Here is a 20,787-nt window from a genome sequence, read left to right as displayed (position 1 = left end):
TATAAGTATTTTTATACTGAATTTCAAAAGTATAAATATGTAAAACTAACGAATACTGTTCATACCACTTCCTAATGTGTTCATTTTATATTAAAATAAATATAAAATAACTAAATTTACAATGAACAAGTAATATTAATTATGGTACTTATATTACAGTTTTTTTTTTTATATATAAATTTTACAAATTTAAACCTAAATAATATTAAAGTGCACAGATTATATCTGTGTACAAACATACGAATAATTTTGTATTAATTCTTAAACGCTAATATTATGCTTCAATTTTTTTTTTCATTAATTTAATTTAGTGCAATTAAAAGTAACTAATAAAAATATAATAAAAGCTATGCATTTGTTTTATTTTCAAATCCTTATCGGAAAAAAACCTTTCCTCCTTTTGTTTCCCAGTTATGTTAAAAACTTATTAAAAAAAAATATTTTTAAAAGGTAAAAAACTTGCTCAACTCTTTATGGCAAAAACACTCTAATACATTCCTCGTTTGACATGAATTTGTAAGTTAAAATCGTAACAGTCTTTCTACCTATAAGACATCCTCCTGTGAAGCAATGCTATGTGGCTTTTTACCCACTATAACCCCCTCTGTAGTAATCATCTATTGCCACTGGCAAGGTTCCGGGTATCAGCATCCTAATATATTAGTATTTTATCCATATACTAAATTATAATAATAGTACATTCTTAGGGTACGTCCACATCACGCAGCTCTAGAGCTGCTCACGCGGTGCTCGCATTGTTTGGCGAACTCAAGCGAGGCTTGAATAGTGAGTGCTGGCGGAGCACGAGCTACACATTCTCCAGATGTGGACGCACCCTTAAATGTATTCGTAAAGTATTTAGCATTCTGCGTTTTGACTGTCTCGATAATTATATTGACCTAGATTTGGTCTATTTTTTATAAGTAAGGGATAAAAATACAAGTATCACTGCATTCGAAAGCCACAAAACAGTAGTTATTCATAAAAGTTTAGGGAAATAAAAAACAACAATTACTACAACACATTTCTTTATTCTACTACAACAATTACAATATTAATTATATTGTAACAACTTTTATCCCGAATTATAAACAATAAAATTAAAATAAACAATTCACCAAACACAAATCATATTTTTTGGAATACAATATTCAACTTACTTTATGTTTGTTATAACAATAATAATCTATTAATTACAATAAACAACAATTTTTGTTTATTGTAAATATTGAATGATATATTGGAAAAATAATGGAGAGAAAATAAAATTGTTCAATTTTTATATGAAATACATTACATAACAAGAAAAATTATATTTAATTATATAATTGTATTGAATTGTATTTGTAATAATAAAATATTGTATTTGTAATAATGAAATTGTAATAATAATTATATTGAATTATATTAAATCAATCTTACAAATATTAGGAATATTAATATTTGAATAATTACTGTTACATTAAAAGAACAGGAAAAGTTAAAAATACTAGATTTTCCCGCTTAAATGCTTGTATTTGAGTGCAATATTTTTAATAGCTTCCATTTGTTGATCGTTTAAATATATATATTTGATTTTATTGCATGTATCTGTGGTATTTAGTTTTGTATCACAGGTTATGTTTGTTGCGTTGGTTTTTGGTGTCATACATACATTTTCCTCGTGTCACTTTTCCACGTCTGTACTTTTGTTTGAAATCTTCTTGGAGACAGTTTTCACTTTTGTAGTGGCGGATTCTTTTTTATCTTTTTCATCATCAATTTCTGTAATGGTCGCTTTAGTATGACCAGTGGTTTTGTCTAGTGGAGGGAGATCAAGTAAGTAGGGCATCATTGTCCTCGATTTCTCCTCCTCCGACAGCCATTCCATCTGTAAACAAGTTGAAAGTTTTATATTAATGGTCCAATTATCACTTTAGTAGTCAAAGTATATATCTTCTAATATATAAAATTCTCGTGTCACAGTTTTCGTCACCGTACTCCTCCGAAACGGCTTGACCGATTCTCATGAAATTTTGTGAGCATATTCAGCAGGTCTGAGAATCGGCCAACATCTATTTTTCATTTTTTTTTATTAACTGCGCGCGGACGGAGCCGCGGGCGACAGCTAGTGATAATATATTCAAATGTAAAATACAAAACACATCCAAAAATATAAATATTAAGAAATTATAACTCAATGTGATGTTCATAACTTAAAAAACAATGTGACAAAACTTTAATGTCAATGAATATTTCAACCAAATGTGTGTGTTTTTTAAATAGTTAAAAGGTAACAAAAGAGCAAACAGCCTGTTGATTTCGCTACAATAGCAAAGTGACTATTGACCATAGACAGTAAAAGATTGATCAGAAAGATGGTATTTCCTGTTCATCTACGTACAATTTGAAACGAAATTTACTGATACATTACCTTCTGCCGATGATCAGCGACTGCATCATCACATATCTCTATACACATGCGCTCAGTGAGGCGGCCATCATCAGATGCATAGGCAGCGGCTTGCCATGCCACACCCAGCTTGGACAGCGCTCGTCCTGACATACCCGCAGTGCGCTCTGCCAGCTTACTGCACAGCGCACCATAGTCAAACTGCTCAACGCTCAAACGTCTGCAAACAAACGTTTATCATCAGCTTTGTTAACTGTGTCAGAGATTTCTTTATTACTTCTCGGATATGGAGGTCTCTTATTTATCCACGTTTGACTGTTTTAGCTACAACCAATGAATGTTCACCCTAAGATAGGCCTTAACCACGCTGGCCCATTGTAAGTTTTAAAAATTCACACTTTTCATCTTTGAACATGTTTGAATTTCTTTGAATGTGAAGATTGTATCATATTTTTTTTACAGTAAGAAATAAACAACACAGCTATATTGTATTAAGGTACAAACCTTTTCCCTTCCGAAGCTGGTTGCAGCACAAACTTATCAAAGTAGAGACGGATCAATCTTTCCCTTTCTTCATATCCCGGCAGACCGAACTCAATCATTTTATCGAGTCGATCATTGATAGCAGAGTCAAATTGCTGTGGCGTGTTTGAAGCCAGTACAAGCATTATCCTACTGCTCTGGTCTGATGTACGATAGAGGAAAGCGTTTAAAGCAGCCCTTAGATCCTCACTGATACGTTCCGAGGAACGTTTACGAAGGAATGCGTCTGCCTCATCAATGAAAAGTAAAACACCTAAAATATTACTTAAAATTAATATGGCTTTGTCTAATACAATTCAACTGACATGATACTTATATTAATTATGTATTGATCATATCGACGCCCCCATCGAATAATCCTGTAATGCACTCTTACCGGCTTCTTGCTTTTCCCTCGAATTCGGCATCTAAAGGTCCTATTACACGTTGTGAATTTTTTTTATATTTTTCTTAATGTTAAATACGGATATAAAAAGTCATTATTGAAACAGATTTTTTTTTATTTCCGGTATTATAATTTTTCCTTCATAGCACAGAATACGCCCGGAATATATGAATGAAAATTAAACACAATGAAGCTATAAAAATTAGCTTTGTTTTAGTATTTAAAAGATTCTTGTACAATAATTATTGATGAAGTTATTAAAGAAATACGATTTTTTGCTTCTCTTAAAAAATTAGATTTTTCTTATTACGGGGTTATTCGGTGGGGGAGTCGATATCATCGTTTTTTCTTTTTCATAAAATAAATATTGGAATTAATATATTAAAATTAAAGTCATGGCATTCGAATTCTATAAGTACATGGAAATAACCTAAAAGAAAATTATAATTATAAACATTCTAACCTTTTCTGCTAGTATTGGCCCAGTCAAATACTTTATGTATAGCTGCGACTGCACCCTTACCCATGGGTGCCACATCACCACCAGTCAGTATTGCGTAGTCCATTTCTGAATGTTTTGCTAATTTCTAACAATAAAAAACATTAATTATACATTATCAAAACACATCGTCATATTTGTCATTTAAATTAAAAAAAAAACTTGTGAGCAGTCATGGGACGCCTGGCAGATGTGAAACATCGTGTGTGTACAAGTAATGTGCATAAAATATTATAATTATATAAATAAATAATAATAACGATAATGATAATGATGATAATAATGATAATGATGAAAATAATGATAATAATAATAATATATATATGTATACCTCAGTATAGCGTGGCGACCCGTCGCCACGGCAAGCGTCGCCACGCCAACAATTCGGTTTACAAGTGATCCTATAGATGTTTCACATCAAAAATAACTATCATCTTAAACAGTGTTTTCACATTTGCAAAATTTATAGAAGTTTACCTTTGAGAATAATGTCTTTCCTGTTCCTGGTGGTCCATACATGAGTAGATTTCTGTAGTATCCTTTGTTAAGTCGTGTATTTTTTGTGGCGATAGCAATATCTCTCAGTCTACGTTCCAAGTTTGGTTCCAGTACAACACCGGCTAAAGCATCCGTGGGTTTTCTGAATCGGTTCACAGCTTTCGACATAGTTAGGATAGGATGTTTTATGGCTTCTAGTAGTGAAAATCTGGATGTCTCGTTAATGAGTGACGGTTTACCTGAAAAAGATATATATTTTATAACTAAGATATAAATTGAGAGAGTAATGGTTCAATTTTTCAATCAATATTACTTCATTTATACTGTCCAAGTCAAATTTTAAAATAATTTAAGGTTAATTGCACATTTATATCAAGGAATAAAAGCCTAGTTGTATTGAACATTTTGGATGAATTGTAAGATGTCTCACCTATCCTGGCCTCAATAAACCTAGCGGTGACAGATGTTGCGCCTTTAGCGGTGTAAACTCCGAGAGCGAGTAGGGACAATCCTCCCGCCGCCGCCAGCGTCTTGTCCCAGTCCGTCACCAGAGCGTTCAGACCTGTACCAATCACAGACCCCGCAGTCCTGTTTACAAACAATTTCAATTATGACACCATTCTTAAATTCATAATTATTAAACTATATAAATTATAGTTTATTATGTATCTCTGTGTCTTCCAAAAGTATAATTTTATCTAATATGTATCTATTAAATAAGTTTGACTGGTTCAATACAGAATCTATAGTTTTAAATTAAAAAGATTAAATTTAAAACAAAAGGCTATATAATTTAATATACACAAAGACATAAAAGTATATAGTCAATATGTGGTGAAATCTTTACATACTTAATACTCTCCAATATGGTTGTTCTATTCTCAGCTGCCTTGAGTCGTATTTGTTCGAGGGTGATGTCTCTATTCTCGCGATCTGCCTTTGCCCTAGCGCGAGCTTCTGCCTCTATCGCCTTCAGTTTGTTCTTCTCCCGGAGCTCCATCTCATGTTCAATGGTGGCACGACGCAATGCTTCTTGCTTTGCAACACTTTCTTCTTGCCTAAAAGTCACATCATTTATATTTCGTTGTGTTTTTTCACCACTTCTGCTCCTAATCACTTTGTGTTTGTTATTGCTTGTTATTACCATTTTTAATACAAATAAAATTACTCCAGACTTAAATATCCTGCATAGATTCATATGGAGCAAGAGTAAAGACAGCACCAAATAGAAATAGCTAATTTCTGCCTACCCCTACAGGTTAAGGTTGTGAATTATGGAGTGGTTTTAAAATATAAAGATATGTATAATGATAATGACTTACTTTTTCAATATCTCCTCCTGTGATTTCTGCTGCTGCACCAATTGCTCTTCATATCTCTTCTTAGCCAACTGGTCTTGGTATTGAGCCCTCATCTGATGCTGCTTTGTCTCTTCCTGAACAATAAGTGACAACAATTAGATATCAACCTTCTTATTTTAACAGGCTATGTCTCTATAACACCCCAGGGAAAAATACAACTTAAGACTGCTCACACAATTCAGGTCAAGTAGTTTAGTCTACAGAGAGTTATAATTGACAAATGGACATAAATGTATACACATACCTGAGAAAGACATTACATTTCCCTTATTCAGGCAAAAAATAATGTCTAATATCATTACTATAATTTTCAGTAACATATATGTACTTTACAAAAAGCTATAGGCATCCTTCTTAATAATCAAAAATGCAAAATAGTTACTATTTTGCAACTTGTTTGTTTGATTATAAATTCTAATAAAATAGATGTCAAGGTGAGAGATTTGAATTTTAAAGAGTCAAAGTAAAACATTGCTTATCTTATTCTGACTGTTAATAGAAACAACATTGATAAAGTAATCCTACACAGTTCAAACAAAGTAAAATCACCTTGGCTTTTGTATGAATTTTAATAAGTTCACATTGATTTAACGAAGTCATTTTAATGTTTGTACATGATACAATGGAACCTGGAAAAACAAGACTTCAAATAGCAGCAATGGCTTCTCTCTAACCAGAATTCCTTTGCTTATGGAAATAGTATGTCCGAAAAAGACAGTGACTCTCACTTACAGGTACATTTATGCAGGTACAATTGTACATCAATAATAGTATGTGAAGATGAATGGCACACAGAATGTGTTTTTATGCACAATAATAATTGGAAAGGTGAAAAATAAAGGCCAAAGGCCATGTATGGAAATTGATATTTCTCTGAATACTGAATTTCAGCATTAGATACCAAGGTATATCTTACAAAGTATATATATTTTTAACTTTACATAAAGTAAATGCACAGATCAACTTGTTTAATAAAAAGTAATTATAAATATACCTGAAGAGTTTTCCTTCTTTCTTCGTGATCAATTTTCTTCTGCTGCACTTTCGCTTGTTCAATGGAAACCTCATATTCCTTGATCTTGGCCATTTGCTCCTGTTGCCGTGTGATCTCCTGCATTTTGCTGATTTCCAAAGCTTCTTTAGCATGTTCTGTTCAATATTAAGAGTTTAATAAACTCTAATGACATTGAATCATCTAATATCATTGTTAAGAGGAGAGAGGGAGAAGAGAGTAAAAAATCAAAATGCAGTTAAGTGACACCAATACCAAACCTGTATCTAATTTGGTATAAACTATTTCAAATATCTTGGGGGCTTAAGGATGTCTGCATGTTGCAAAAGCACTTTGTTTACATTCCTTTACACCCTACACATAATCCTATGTTCATTGCAGCAAATCATGTGACGTTTCGAGCGTCCAAGATATATGGCAACTCTATAAATAGAAGCATACGACTTATGATAATAATTAAATGTATATCTAATATATAAAATTTCCATGTCACAATCTTAGTTACCGTACTCATCGGAAATGGCTTTACTGGTTTTTACCAAATTTTATATGCGTATTCAGTAGGTCTGAGAAGCGGCTACTATCTATTTTTCATACCCCATTAAGTTTTCTTTAATCGCGCGCGAACGGAGTCGCGGGCGACAGCTAGTCATTTATAAAATTTTGTTTTACAGTCAATATATAATCAAGGCCTCAGATTAGGCTTACATTAAATTACTTTGTTTTTACTTATTGTTACATTAATGGTAATCAACTTTTTATGTTTGACTTTTAATGAATTGAAATATTTACAACTTAATTATGTTATAGCAAACAATAAACCATAACGTGTATAAAAAAGTGGCGATATTTCGTAATTGCATATAATTATGTTTCAATTATTTAAATTTTATTTTAATTTATAAAATGAGGTACTATTATAAGACAACTTAAAAATAGTTTAACATAATCTATGCTTTTTAGGTGTTGGTTGTTGATATATTTTCATGTAACGCTATTTATTCTGTTAAATAGGTGCATTTTTATAAGTATAACCTAATTGGTAACCGAAGTCATGTGCGCGAGGTTGCATTATGCAATAGTGCTAATCGTGTGTACTAAACTCACTTGATCTTTCCAGTTCTTTTGCAGCTTGAGCGGCGCGTTCAAGAGCGCTGGAGTCAAATCTATAGGCTTCCATGGCTCTTTTCTCAGCTTTAGTAAGATTAGCAGTCGCAGGTGGTGCGGTACCGGATTCACCATCGTTTGACGGTGGGTCTTCTGGAGGCGGCATCTGTGGCCGGCTATACCCGAATAGCCACGACATGATTATTTTATTTGAAACGCAACAATAGTACGGGATAAATCAGGTAAAATACGGATAGGTAATATAAGGTTGAGCCTAAGCACCCCTAACCGCTGCTGCCACAACTGTCATATTAAAACCATAGAGCATTTCAAAGAGTTAAAAACTGACCTAAACCATAGCCAAGTTTGTACCACTACCAAAGAGTACAAAACTATGAGCCGGGTTATGCAAGCAAAGTATTATTTATAAATTTTTAAGTTACTAGTTATAGTAATTGCGATATAGATTTAATTACAATAGTTATCATCTATTAGATGTATTTTTTTCCCTTTGAAATTATTGAGATGTGGTCGAAACTTCTACAAGAGCTAGCTAAGTCAATGCCAACCCACCTGTGGTATTCACCTTTTCGAAGGCAAACACTCCCACGACATAATTGGACTGAAACACATTGGCAATTTATTTCAATACTTTGCTGTGCCTACTAGGAATTATAGAAGATACGTAATGAAAGTATTTGGAATGTGAATAAAGATATTTGGATTTAGGAAATTATAAAAAGGTGTAAAAAAAATCTTATCATGACATAAAATTTATTTATACATTTCATTTTATTTATTAATAATTAATATTTATAACGCATCAACACTTTTATTTATAGGTTCATTTTAATGTAATCGACATAATTTTGTTCTATAAGCATATATTTTACAAAACAATATACAACAATCCAAACACTAATTACTCTTCATAATAACTAAGTAACAAAAAATTGAGAAATCATATCATAGCGGTCGCCAAGGGGGGGGGGGGGGTAGCTGCCCTATCCTATAGAATCAAAAAAAGTAAAATAGATATATAAAAGTAATTCGAAATACTAAGGCTCATACAATCCTACATAAATAAACCAAAAACTAGTGAGAACGAGTTTCTAAAAAAATTGGACCATGTTAAAAAAGAATTCTCTTTTGAATAAAAAAATTCTACTAGCCTCCCCCCTTGATCATCTGCTGGCATATAAATGAATATTATAAAAAAAGAACAAGAATAAATACAAATGGAATGAAAATACACAAAATTATTACAAACATGTGTTATAGATATTGATTATTCTAAATTTAGCATTTGACCATGACAATGGGATTATAATAAGCACATTATATAATTATGTTTAATACAATAAGCAGATTACTTGATAGATGATTGTATGTCACTTATATACATAAAGTTTAAAGTTTATAATATTTATTATTTATTTCTGGGTTGTAAACAAATCACAAAAATTTATTAAAACCTTTGCTTGACAAAAGTTCACAATTTTCGTGATATATTGACATATATTTGAATTTGCAGGGAACATTAATCAAAGATTAAAAACTTAGTATATTAAAATGCTCCTAAAAAATCTTATATTGAAAAGCAAAAATATTTAATTTCTAACAATATATCTTAAAAATAACAATATACATATAAAAGTATGTTTCCATATGCTAAAAAATGACTTTTATAAATTTAATATAACATTGATATATTTTACAAGATTTTCTGTTTCACCAGTTTAGATGCGGCTTGAGTTGAAGCAGCATGACCTATGAGCTGGTTCCTCATCATCAACTATCAAGACCTGAGAGGCCCTGGATGCCTCGTGGTTAGTTTGCGAGCCTTGTTCATACTTTTGTAACATCAACTGGGCGAGCACAAGGAATAACTCTTCTATTCCATAGTTTACCTTTGCCGATGTGTAGTAGTGTTGAGCACCAACAGATTTTGAAAAGCTAAAAATTAAATATAATCAATGAAAATTTAAATTAAACAATTCATACTCATAAGATTGCTAGTTTCCCTTATAGTATCTTTGGTCTATCACCATGGAGTGGTGGGCACTCACTTTAATTGAAGGTTGTACTTCAAAATCTTAATATTATAAATGTGAATGTTTGGATGGTTGTATGGATGTTTGTTCAAACATATCTTCAGAACGGCTGCATGGATCTTGATAAAATTTGGCATAGATGTAGTACATAGTCTGGAAGAACACATAGACTAATGATTAAGTTTCTTTTAATTCCATCCATCCATCTAAATGTTCGCATTTATACAATACTAGCGACCCGCCCCGGCTTCGCACGGGTGCAATGCAAAATATACCTACTACAGAATGTCCTTATACACAACGTTCACAGCGTTCACATTAGAAACCTTTAAATTTATCAGTGTTTCTCTACTATATTATGCATTTATTATACATACAAACCTTCCTTAAGAATCACTCTATCTATTAAAAAAAAACCGCGTCAAAATCCGTTGCGTAGTTTTAAAGATCTAAGCATACATACGGACATACAGCGAAAGCGACTTTGTTTTATACTATGTATTGATTAGTAGAAAGTAAGATTGTAAAAATATAAAAGTTAATATAAAAAACTGTTAAAAAAAGCTATCTGTAAGAGAAGATAAATAATCTCTTTATAAGCTAAAAAAATGGACATATAGTTATTAATGACCAAGGTTGCCATAATTGTGGCGGTTAATGGAAGCTTTTATGTTGACAAATCGTACAGTCAGCAGTAAAAGAAGTAAAAAAAAAATAGTACCTTTCAGCTTCTTCAGTAGGCACTGCCTGCTCATGCTCCAAATCAATTTTATTACCAGCTATTATTAACACAATGTCAGAACCGAGCATTCTCCTCAGTTCCTTTACCCAGTTCTTCACCTAAAGAAAACATATTTTTTTGTTATTATGAGTTTTTTTAAACTAACAATATATTTACAACTAAATTAATAATACAGGTATCTCACAAACATGTCACATACAATCAATTCCCCGGGGAGATGTATGTTTTCAATAGTACAAGATGTTTTTGCAGCCCCCTGTCTAACCCTATCTCATACTAATTTTGTCATAATTGACAATGGCAATACAAAGGCGATTGTTGCAAATATTCATCCAAGGCCCATTAGTTGGTTTTGCATTGTCCATTTTCAAAAGTTAGCTAATGGAGGATTATAACTATGATTATGTTCCCAAAAGTACAAAAATATGCATAAAACATATTGTCAACCCTGTCATTAACTTTGACAAAACAGAGAATGTTTTTTTTTTATTTAGTAATTTAAGAGGCTTTGTTGCAATGCGACCATATCGCCCCATAAGCCTTCCAATAAATACACCTTACATCTAATTATCTACATTGTTTCTTAAACACATGTCGGTCAACTTAAACATCATCCTGGCCTCGTCAGAAGACGGGTAAGCCAGGATAGTGTTTATCTGACCGACATTATACCCGAACACCTTAAAATAATTATGTCTAAGCCGTTCGTTCCGAGCACACTCCAAAACAAGAGAATGTTACAAATATGTTTTTAATTGGTGATTTTGTTTTCAGAAACATAGGGTAAATGTTGTTGGAAAACATATGTAGTCCAGGTTGTTATAATCAAGGTTTGTTAGTCGTATTAATTGGAAAATATTAATATTTATTAAAGTATTAAGATTATCATAATTGCCAAATATAGTATTTTAGAATAATAATAATTAATTACATGAATAACATTTGTACATAATTAATTGCTGAAGTTTGTTTTGAGGATTAGTAGTTGGTTTAATATTTTTCTGATCTCCTCAATAATCATTTTTGTATTTGTAAATGTCGGATAAATGTACATATTAAATAAAAAAAAATTGGTATGTGACATGGTAAACCAAGGACCTATATATTAAAAGACCAGTGCTTTATCGCTGCACGGTTAATGCTTAGTGCACCAACAACACAACTTGCCATTTTATTGATTGAATGCAAAGTGGACAAGAAAGGAACAAAGAGTCAATCATTGTAACACTTACCTTCACAAAAGAATCTGCCTCAGTAATGTCATACACCAATATGGCTCCGTTGGAATTCCTGTAGTAGATGGGGCCCAACGCATGGAACTTTTCTTGACCAGCAGTATCCCAAATCGCTAGATTGATTCTTTTGTCATTCAAGTTTATTTTTTTGTTGAGAAATGTTGCCTATAATTAAAGATATTGATATTAAACATTACTTATACTTTAAATCGATAATTGCCTATAATTAAAGATATTGATATTAAACATTACTTATACTTTAAATCGATAATTTTCATCCATGAGATTTTTTTTTTTTTTAAGTACTAGACAATTTTATTTTATATTAATATAGTAGTACAGTAAAATAAGTATCAAATAGATGTTTACATCCACTAAAAAAGAAATTTCATAATACCTGCAGCGTACTGGTGTGTCTTTCATTAAATTTATCTTCGACGTATCGTAACAACAAAGATGTTTTACCCACACTTCCTTCTCCCAGCAACACCACTTTAAAATTATGAGTTCCATTCCGGGCGGTAGACATTTTAACAAGCTATCCTAATCTAAAACTGAGCTACTAGAGTAAAATAAATTTCCTTTGTTTTTGGAAACCTATCCTCTCACATTTATCTTGACTGCACGAAAATAATCTGATAAATCCAAATCCAAAAGACAAAATGATGTTGACAATTTAGCACTCGATGAAGAGGTGAAGTTGAAGAACGGTGCCATAGACAAATAATTTATAGACATAGATTTATAGAAGTTGACATAAAGTAAAACCTAAACTTAAAGCATAGAGCATAGAGTAAATAGTATAGATTAAATATAAAGTTAATTATAACATTTTATAGTTTAATCTCACCTCTATTTAATATTTAATCATTATTTAAACCTTGTCAAAATGGGTTCATCTAATTTTTTACTCAAATTGTGCAAAATTTAATTAATCTGCGGAAACCAACATCGTTTGGACACAATTCCACGGGTACAATCTCCGCCATCAGCAGTGTTCCAATAAAAAAGATACCTTGCACATTTCCACTGACACAAATTTGCCGCCTTTATTGCAAATAAATAATGGTCTGTCCTCGGTGGTATTTCCAAACCGCTACGACTTCGGTCCTTCAAGAAGCGAGCGTATCACCATCTCAAAGGCCGGCAACATATTTGCGATTCCTCTGGTATTGCAGATATCCATGGGCGTCGATGAACACCTTGGTGTTCCCGCTGCTCGTTTGCCCTCTTCTCTTATTAAAAAAAAATATATTTACAATTAGTATGCTATCGGTGATTTGATCAAATTAAAAGCAATATGTACAAACTGAACAGTACCCGTGAATATCTCTGTCACAGATATTGTATTCTTTTCCTGAACTTTTCATCGGTTATGCAAAAGCAAATCGTGCAAGTTAATGGAATTCAATATCATATTTGCAATAAGCGTCTGAATATTTTGGGGCCTTTTTATTACTGAACTTATTCAGTAGGTTTATTCTATAAAGAGATGATGGTTCTTAGGAATATTAATTGCTGTTGAAGTAAATTTTGTTAACGCCTTGGTTCATTCTTGACATCTTTATACATAGAGACGGCATATTTAATATATTAGAAACTTTGAAAGTATAGAAACGGACTAGTCACATAAAGCCGCCGTTCTACTATATAAATTTTGACACTTTTCACTGGGAGGTAAGATAAAGACAACATGCGCCTATCATGTTCACGCTTATAATTTTATGGACACATACTAATAAATAGCAAGTTTTAACTCATTGTTCGTGTTTATTTCACAGAGGAGAATGCGCGCGCTTGGTCCTGTTACTAAAAAGTCAATGATTAGAAATTGCAAATGAATATGACGCACAGTATATGTTTTTATGACGCAATTAAAACCACTATCTAAGGAGGTGATATTCTTTTTAAATTAAAGGCATATTACTGTCGCCCTCAGAATCTTTGAGTGTCCTTAGGGGAGATTTAGTATAAAGAACTCGACCGGTGAAATTTCACGACCACACAGAAGATGTAGTAAGTATTGCTTTCAAGCAATTTCACTAGTTGTTTGCGACTTCTGGTAACGTTTAGATTGCCCCGTTACTAGAAAGATGGATATAGGCTTTTTATCTTTGTTAATATTTGGTAGGGATTGGCTGACCTCACACACATCTTTGAATGTTTTCTTCACCGAAAGAGCGTCGCATAAATGGACAAATGTAATTCGGAAAACACTATGGTACTTGGCAGGCTGGAACTCGGATCTGTAGATTACGGTCCAGTTTGGTCAGGCTGCTTAGTAACAGCGCCACTGACGATTGATACAAAATATGCTCATTGTATTTTACCTCAACCTAAAAAAAAAAAAAAAAGAAAAAATGACGACAAATTTTACCTAAAACGATTTGGTCGGAGTTATCCATTGCAATTAAAGGAAATTCCACGCGAATTAGCATCGCGCAAATTTTAACTTTCCAATTTCAGTTTTTGTCGGAATTTACAAAATAAAGTCTATCCCATACGGTGCAGAATAATGGTAAAAAGTTACAAAGCCACTAATTGGCAACTTTTTTGGGCCCCGGAACCTGAAGGTATAACAAGTTTGGCTGACATTTTCGTTTGGTTTTCCCGCGCTTCTAAACTTTTGGCGCGAGTGTGTTTTTTACTGAATTAAAACTTTCGTGGGTGTTGTTTAAATGTCAAAAAGTTAGTATGGAAAAGTTCTGTTCGCGGCACTGGGAAATAATTAAATTTTTAAAGCCAAATTTCCAGAAAATACACAGATTTTTTACGTATGTGCGTTTGTCAACCTATAACAACACAGTTGTGTGAGTGTAGTTCTCGATGCACACATATACAGTTGGTTTCTATGGATAGATAATACGTGTAAGCTTATATTGCGCTGGTGTTGAAAGCATTTGTGTAAGAGTCAGGGTCCTTAGCACTCATGTGCAGTTGCACTCTGGCAAAAACACTGGAACTACATTAGTGTGTAAGATTCACTTGCGTGTATTCGTACGCACACATATACAGCTGCACTCTTAAAATCGATATATTACGCGCAAGTGCAGTTCGTGTCTTTACAATGTGACCTTTAGCCTTGTCCATTTGATGCACCTCCGAGATTGGTTTATGATAAAAGTTCTGATATGTGTTGATGTTGCTACGAAATTAATTACAGTAATAGGCGTTAATTGTTCTTTTTTTTTGGAGGATAATAGACATTAGTTATTTTTTTTTTACATTTAATGTTTGCTAAATGTGGATATTATTAAGAACAACTAACAATAAATAAAATGTTCCATTCTTCTATAATTCTAATTTTTACCCTAGCCCTAGATGGACTCTATCTTCAAAGCATGTTAGCTATCGCGTGGATATTTACTTAGTGGTCAAGGTGTCTAAAGCCTTTAAAAACAACTCTTCAGTTCGTTTTGAGATTGTTAGCTGACCGACACGGGAATTAAGAGGGTCACTTGCTAAGCTTCGCCTAATGACATTGAGTTAGCACGTTCAGGACAAACGTCAGATATTTTTGTTACTAAAAGAACTATTATAGTAATCTTAAATATTATAGTAAATATAAATGTTTGTTGTTAATCTAATCTAACTTTATTTTTTATTATTACTATTATTTTTTATAAAGGTGCCAGCTGAAAACCAGCGCAGGGGCAGTTTAGTCTGTCCCTGCTTCGCTGAGCTGGCTCCCTTTTGCCACACTTTGTGCCTTGTATGTGTCTGTTTTTCTTTTTTTTTTGATTTTATATATTTTTTTTGTGTGTGGCAATAAATGTTTTTTTTTCTTCTTCTTCTTAATCCGTCTTTATCATCTTCCGAGTATTACTACAATTTTTTTTTAAACTTTAACTGTAATTAATTATTATTATTGTTTCCTTTCTTTTTAGTTACGGTAGTTGTGAACAACGATTTTGGGTACATAATTACATAGTATGTGTTATATATATTATAGATGTATACCTTTTATGTATTCAGTAGTTGTTCCAAATATATAAATATTTTTAAAATTTTGAAGCGCCAATAGCCTAACAGTTAAGGGTACGGACAACGGACAGGGTCGTGAATTCGAATACCACCATTTGAACATTGTCGTGAACTTGGTTAAGTTAGATTAGTTACAATAATTATTAGTAAATTTAAAATAATCTATCTCAGATTTAAAAGAACAATGGTTTCTTTCAACGTTAGTCATTCTTGTGGGAGGCAAAATGTAAATGACCATGTTATGTGGGCATTAAAACAAATATTATTATATATTATTTATTTATTTCAGTGCTTTGATTGAAACGCGAGCATTGATATAAACTGGTATTTCAGTGGGGAATTCAATAACGTCATATTATAAAGTGGGAGGCTTGTGGAGTGCGGGGTGAGGGTAGTTTCAGATATTCCCGCGAAGGGAGGTTAAGCCACCCGGCGCAATGGGTGCCGGCGACAATTTTGCAGTTGATTTTATTTGCAAGCAAATATTAGATCATGTATCCCTTTGATATAAAATTTTCCGGTACATGAAGTGGAAATAAACATGCTTTTAAATATTTATTTATTTATTTATTTACTGTTGTGTGAATGCTTATTTCATTTTTTGCATCACTTTCAACCTTTTAAACCCATTTGAGATATATAATTAAACAGCATTCATATGCAACTAACTATAAAATACCACTGCCGATACACTTGTATACTGATTCTGCCCGACATCGGTAAAGGTAGGAAGATTTTTACCTACTTAGACTAGTTTTGTAATCATTATCATCAGCTCACTATATGTCACCACCGAGGGGCTCGGAACCTACCCTAAGTTAGGGGTGACTAGGCTATAGTCAACCACGCTGGTCCAATGCGGGTTGGTTGACTTCACACATATCATTGAATTTCTTCTCAAATATGTGAAGGTTGCATCACGATGTTTTCCTTCATCGTAAGAACGTCGGATAAATGTATATATGTAAATCGAAAAACACATTGGTACATGGTGGGATTCGAACCCAGGACCTGCAGATTGCAAGTCGAGTGCTTAACCCCTGAGCCACCGACGCTACCAGAGTTTTGTAATACCACATGGAAATTCAGTCTTTATAGATCTTTAGCGCCAAAATTGGAATTTTAAAACGTAACTATACACAAGCAAACTCCATAATTCTATAACCGATTTCAGACGTGTTATCTGAGTTTGGGTCGGGAGATATTACAATGGAAAACTCGCATTTTTAAAAACGATATGTTTTTTTTAAAGGCTGAAACATAACATGATCTTTTTCTGGTGGTAGCTTATGTTAAGCTACCTAGAGGTCTGTTGGCTAAACAGCTTGCGAGTTGTTATTGAAATAATTTATTCTGCCACGAAAAGATTTAATTGGTCACTAAAAAGACTCAAAGTATGCAATTAGTATAGCAAATGAAATGTAATCTTTTTATAGTATTAGTTGGTAAACAAGGATGCGGCCACCTGAATTCGCCGATATAGCGAAGCGATATTTAATCGATGGAGGAGGGAAGACACAGAAAAAAGATTTGTTGAAATGATGAAAACTAAACAATGAATTAAAAATTTTCAACGAGCATTAAATGTGAAAATATATTCAATAACGGACAGTAGTGTGACCTCTGATCTTTCCAACCAGGACACGTGTAAACACCCTTCGCTTGCTCCCACCCACTCGCTCGTGCACCGAGTGCCTCCCTATTTCTGCCCACTCCACTCAAAACATACCCAATAACCCTCCCAATGCATATTAGAGAGATGCCACACAAACGATATGTGACGTCAACGAAACGCATCTACAAGTGATTTCAAACACAACAACAAAATCTTTCCTTTAAATAATGGTTATGATTATGTGAAAGTGCGTTATTGCGTTGCGATGTTTTTTTACGTTTGTTGCAACCGTTTTCCTGGTGCTTCTACAGTATAATGCGACACAAATTTATAGTCGCACCGCTTTTGTGGCACCATCCTTATTTTCTACATCTACATCGATGGATGCTGAAAGATGTTGAGAGCTTATGTTTGCTTCACTGAGCCGCAATAATAAATTTGCATATAAGTATCTCAAAGGATAGTATTCTCAAAGGAACTCAAGCTTTTGATATATCCGTTGAATATAATAAAATTTTAAAAGAAATCTGTAAAATGTATTTCAAAGTGTAGTCACTGAAGAGGAAATCTGCCTTTGGCTCACTATCGTCGTCGATCAAGAAAGACGTTAACGCTAAATATTCCACAGATATACAAAAAAGCACTTTATTTTATAACCAAAAAGTATTAATTACTCTGTGGACTGTAGTCATAGCAACAACCTTGAACTAAAAAAAAAATTGTCCCTTAATGCTTATGTTTTTACGATCCAGTACAAGTGAAATCACGACCATGATTTTCCAATCCTTTTTAGTTAGTGGGCTAATCTTTGGTTTATATGTAAGTTTGGCAGCAAGAAATTTATGTCGGGATTAATTTTAATGAATACTGCAATAACTGAAGACGATTTTTTTACTATTGGCTATTTTCGGTTTTAAATTTTGAACATATATTTTATTTATATTTACTCTACTAATATACCTGTATACATGAGAACAATACGAGTGGATTAAATCATCTCACATATCAAAATCGATTAAGATAATTAAGAGTAAGTTACTGAATTGTAATTCTTTCATTAATCATTTTAAAATAGATATTTTCAACAGTGGTAGACGCCAGCAACAACAACATCTGTTGCACGAATGGTCTGGCTTGCCCGGTGCAATACCACGACCACACAGAAGAAAAGCGTGATGTGGAAGTAATTCCGCGTTTCGTCTGATGAGTGTGGTGCCGGAGGCTTAATTTAAGTCAACTTTCCCTTGCCACCCTATTCTTATATGGAAAGCAAGGAAAGGGGAGGTGGATTTGATGGAGGAGGAGATGCATAGGAAGGCTAAATATTCTCTTTTTGTGCGTCTCCTCCTTCGTAGATTAAGGGAATGTAAAGCATCTGTAATTGCGGATGTCTATGGGCAGCGGTTGCTTCGCCATTTCGGCGAATTCATGTGGCCGCTTGCTCGTTTGCCACCTTGATATATAAAACAATTGGAATTCTAGTAAAACAACTGAGTAACTTACTTAATCAACAATATGCCACATACCAAAATTTTAAGACGCCACAAAGACGGTCCACTTGGAATCCATATAAATTTTCAATGTTACCATGTCATGTTTTCCTCAATAAATAATGTGCATTTCATAGATAACTGTTCCGGAATATATTCGTTCAATTATAAATAGAATATTGTGCGATTTGATTTCAAGAGTGAAGGGCAACAGATAGTGCTTACGTATCCCGGCGCCTATGTACGACGACTATATGTTGAAAGTATTCCGGATAAACTTTAGTGTAGTTTTATCTTTAGTGTTGCAAATCATTGTTTTAAAAGCTCAAATCGACTGATATAGATACTTAAATCCGAAATTAAATAACTTCGGTAAAGTATGAATAAACTTTATCGTGTTGATGGATAATTGTTGTTATGTCTCACATTAAAAGATGGTTACCCCAGTCACTCAGCAGTCGATCCTCTTTGCGAAGGAATGATCGGAACAATCAAGATGGCGCCGGCGCCGGCATTCCGCGGGCCTCCGACAAAAGTGCATGTGAATACCGCGGCACCGCTCAATGGAGCCAGCAGCGCCAGCGTAGCCATCATTACGCAGTCACGCCAGCGCCCTGAAATAGACCCGCCATTCATAAATAACGCCCATTCATAATATCAGCCTGCCATTACCATCCACGGTGAATGAGATTGAATCGAAATGAAGCAAATGAATACGCGATAACGCCGCGAAGTTATGCGGATGGAGCGGCCATTAAAATACCAATATTTTGCCAACTTCAATTACAATCACCTGATAGCGAAGAAGCCTGGATACAAAGCTATGACGTAGTTCTTACGTAGGCGAGGTGAAGGTGTCCGACGCCCACGATCAGGAATATCGGCGCCACATAATTAATATCGAGTAACGTTTTCTATGAACATTGGAAGCTTTCAGCGAGTTACGCGCCTTGAATTAAAATCGCATAAATTTTGAATACTCGATTTTCGTTTTCTAAGATATTTATCTATTGTTACTACCATAAATTTTCTACTTTCACCTTTTTTCATGACATGTTATTTTCATCATAAATATATCTAAATTTATTACTGAATCAATGAAATGAGATGTCCAAGTAGCATTAGTGCATTTGAGTAAGCTTCGTCTTAAATCTGGTCATCATTGTTTTATTTATTTTTTAATACAATAATCTGTACCGATCTAGCGAAAAAATAAATAAATTTATAATTTCCATAAAAGGCCTTACTGTAATATCATTTTTATTGACTACTAGCTGACGCCCGCGATTCCGTCCGCGCGGAATTAAAAAACAAAACAAGTAGCCTATATGTTCTTCCAGACTATGATCTACAACTATGCCAAATTTCGAGATCCGTGGAGCTGTTCTGGAGATACCTTCAAACATCTATCCATCCATCTAAACATTCGCATTTATAATATGAGTAAGATTAGTAAGATAGTGTGTCTATTTAAGATTGATTAGTTTGACAACTGACGGCTATGGATTATCGAATTTATTTATTATTTAAAATTAGTACTTTATGGACAGTTGTCATAAAATATATTAAATTGTGAAAATATATTACACAAAGGTAATTTTTATTTCAAGATTGACTTAATCATGTGGGCGAAGTGATGCGACGCGATGGCGTGGTTGCGGCGCCGGTAGATGCAGGTGAAATATATTTTCAACGTTGATAACAATAGAGTATTGTGGGTAGGGTTGGATAGGATATTGTGAAAAGGACTTATCCATTAATAATATGATCGCAAGAGGTTTATCTATGATAAAATAATATTATGAAGATTGAAGTATTGATCGGAATTTTCCTATTATTTCGATTTTGTAAAATTATGTGTTAGTGAGAA

At 33.4% G+C, this 20,787-nt stretch overlaps 2 protein-coding genes across 2 annotated transcripts; both read right to left on the bottom strand.

The window, feature by feature from the left end:
- Positions 1–1,503: 1,503 nt before the first annotated feature.
- LOC106717063 (ATPase family AAA domain-containing protein 3A homolog) lies at positions 1,504–8,117 on the bottom strand. The gene is made up of 10 exons (XM_045686068.1): positions 7,798–8,117; positions 6,673–6,827; positions 5,640–5,752; positions 5,169–5,375; positions 4,748–4,905; positions 4,297–4,556; positions 3,784–3,907; positions 2,897–3,188; positions 2,414–2,612; positions 1,504–1,870 (listed from the first exon to the last, which is right to left on the bottom strand). The coding sequence occupies exons 1-10, from the start codon at positions 7,994–7,996 to the stop codon at positions 1,667–1,669; spliced, it is 1,911 nt and encodes a 636-aa protein (XP_045542024.1). The 5' UTR covers positions 7,997–8,117; the 3' UTR covers positions 1,504–1,666.
- Positions 8,118–9,479: 1,362 nt separating this feature from the next.
- Positions 9,480–12,547, bottom strand: LOC106717172 (ras-related protein Rab-21). Its single transcript, XM_014510903.2, has 4 exons — positions 12,226–12,547; positions 11,826–11,993; positions 10,573–10,691; positions 9,480–9,753 (listed from the first exon to the last, which is right to left on the bottom strand). Exons 1-4 carry the CDS (start codon positions 12,355–12,357, stop codon positions 9,537–9,539), a joined length of 636 nt encoding a protein of 211 aa, XP_014366389.1. The 5' UTR covers positions 12,358–12,547; the 3' UTR covers positions 9,480–9,536.
- Between the last annotated feature and the right edge of the window lie 8,240 nt (positions 12,548–20,787).

Source organism: Papilio machaon, chromosome Z (assembly GCF_912999745.1).
Source record: "Papilio machaon chromosome Z, ilPapMach1.1, whole genome shotgun sequence".
Lineage (NCBI taxonomy): Eukaryota > Metazoa > Arthropoda > Insecta > Lepidoptera > Papilionidae > Papilio > Papilio machaon.
Note: the sequence above shows the minus strand (reverse complement) of the source record. Positions and strands in the feature narration are given on the sequence as shown.

Excerpts from the sequence above, each read along its gene's own strand:
- LOC106717172 (XM_014510903.2), bottom strand. The coding sequence starts at position 12,357 with ATGTCTACCGCCCGGAATGGAACTCATAATTTTAAAGTGGTGTTGCTG. Across the intron at positions 10,692-11,825 it reads AGGCAGATTCTTTTGTGAAG|GTGAAGAACTGGGTAAAGGA; the intron begins GTAAGTGTTACA and ends TGTTTTCTTTAG. Across the intron at positions 9,754-10,572 it reads CCTACTGAAGAAGCTGAAAG|CTTTTCAAAATCTGTTGGTG; the intron begins GTACTATTTTTT and ends TTTAATTTTTAG.
- LOC106717063 (XM_045686068.1), bottom strand. The coding sequence starts at position 7,996 with ATGTCGTGGCTATTCGGGTATAGCCGGCCACAGATGCCGCCTCCAGAA. Across the intron at positions 5,376-5,639 it reads CAGGAGGAGATATTGAAAAA|GCAAGAAGAAAGTGTTGCAA; the intron begins GTAAGTCATTAT and ends TGTGACTTTTAG. Across the intron at positions 3,908-4,296 it reads GAAAGACATTATTCTCAAAG|AAATTAGCAAAACATTCAGA; the intron begins GTAAACTTCTAT and ends TTTTATTGTTAG.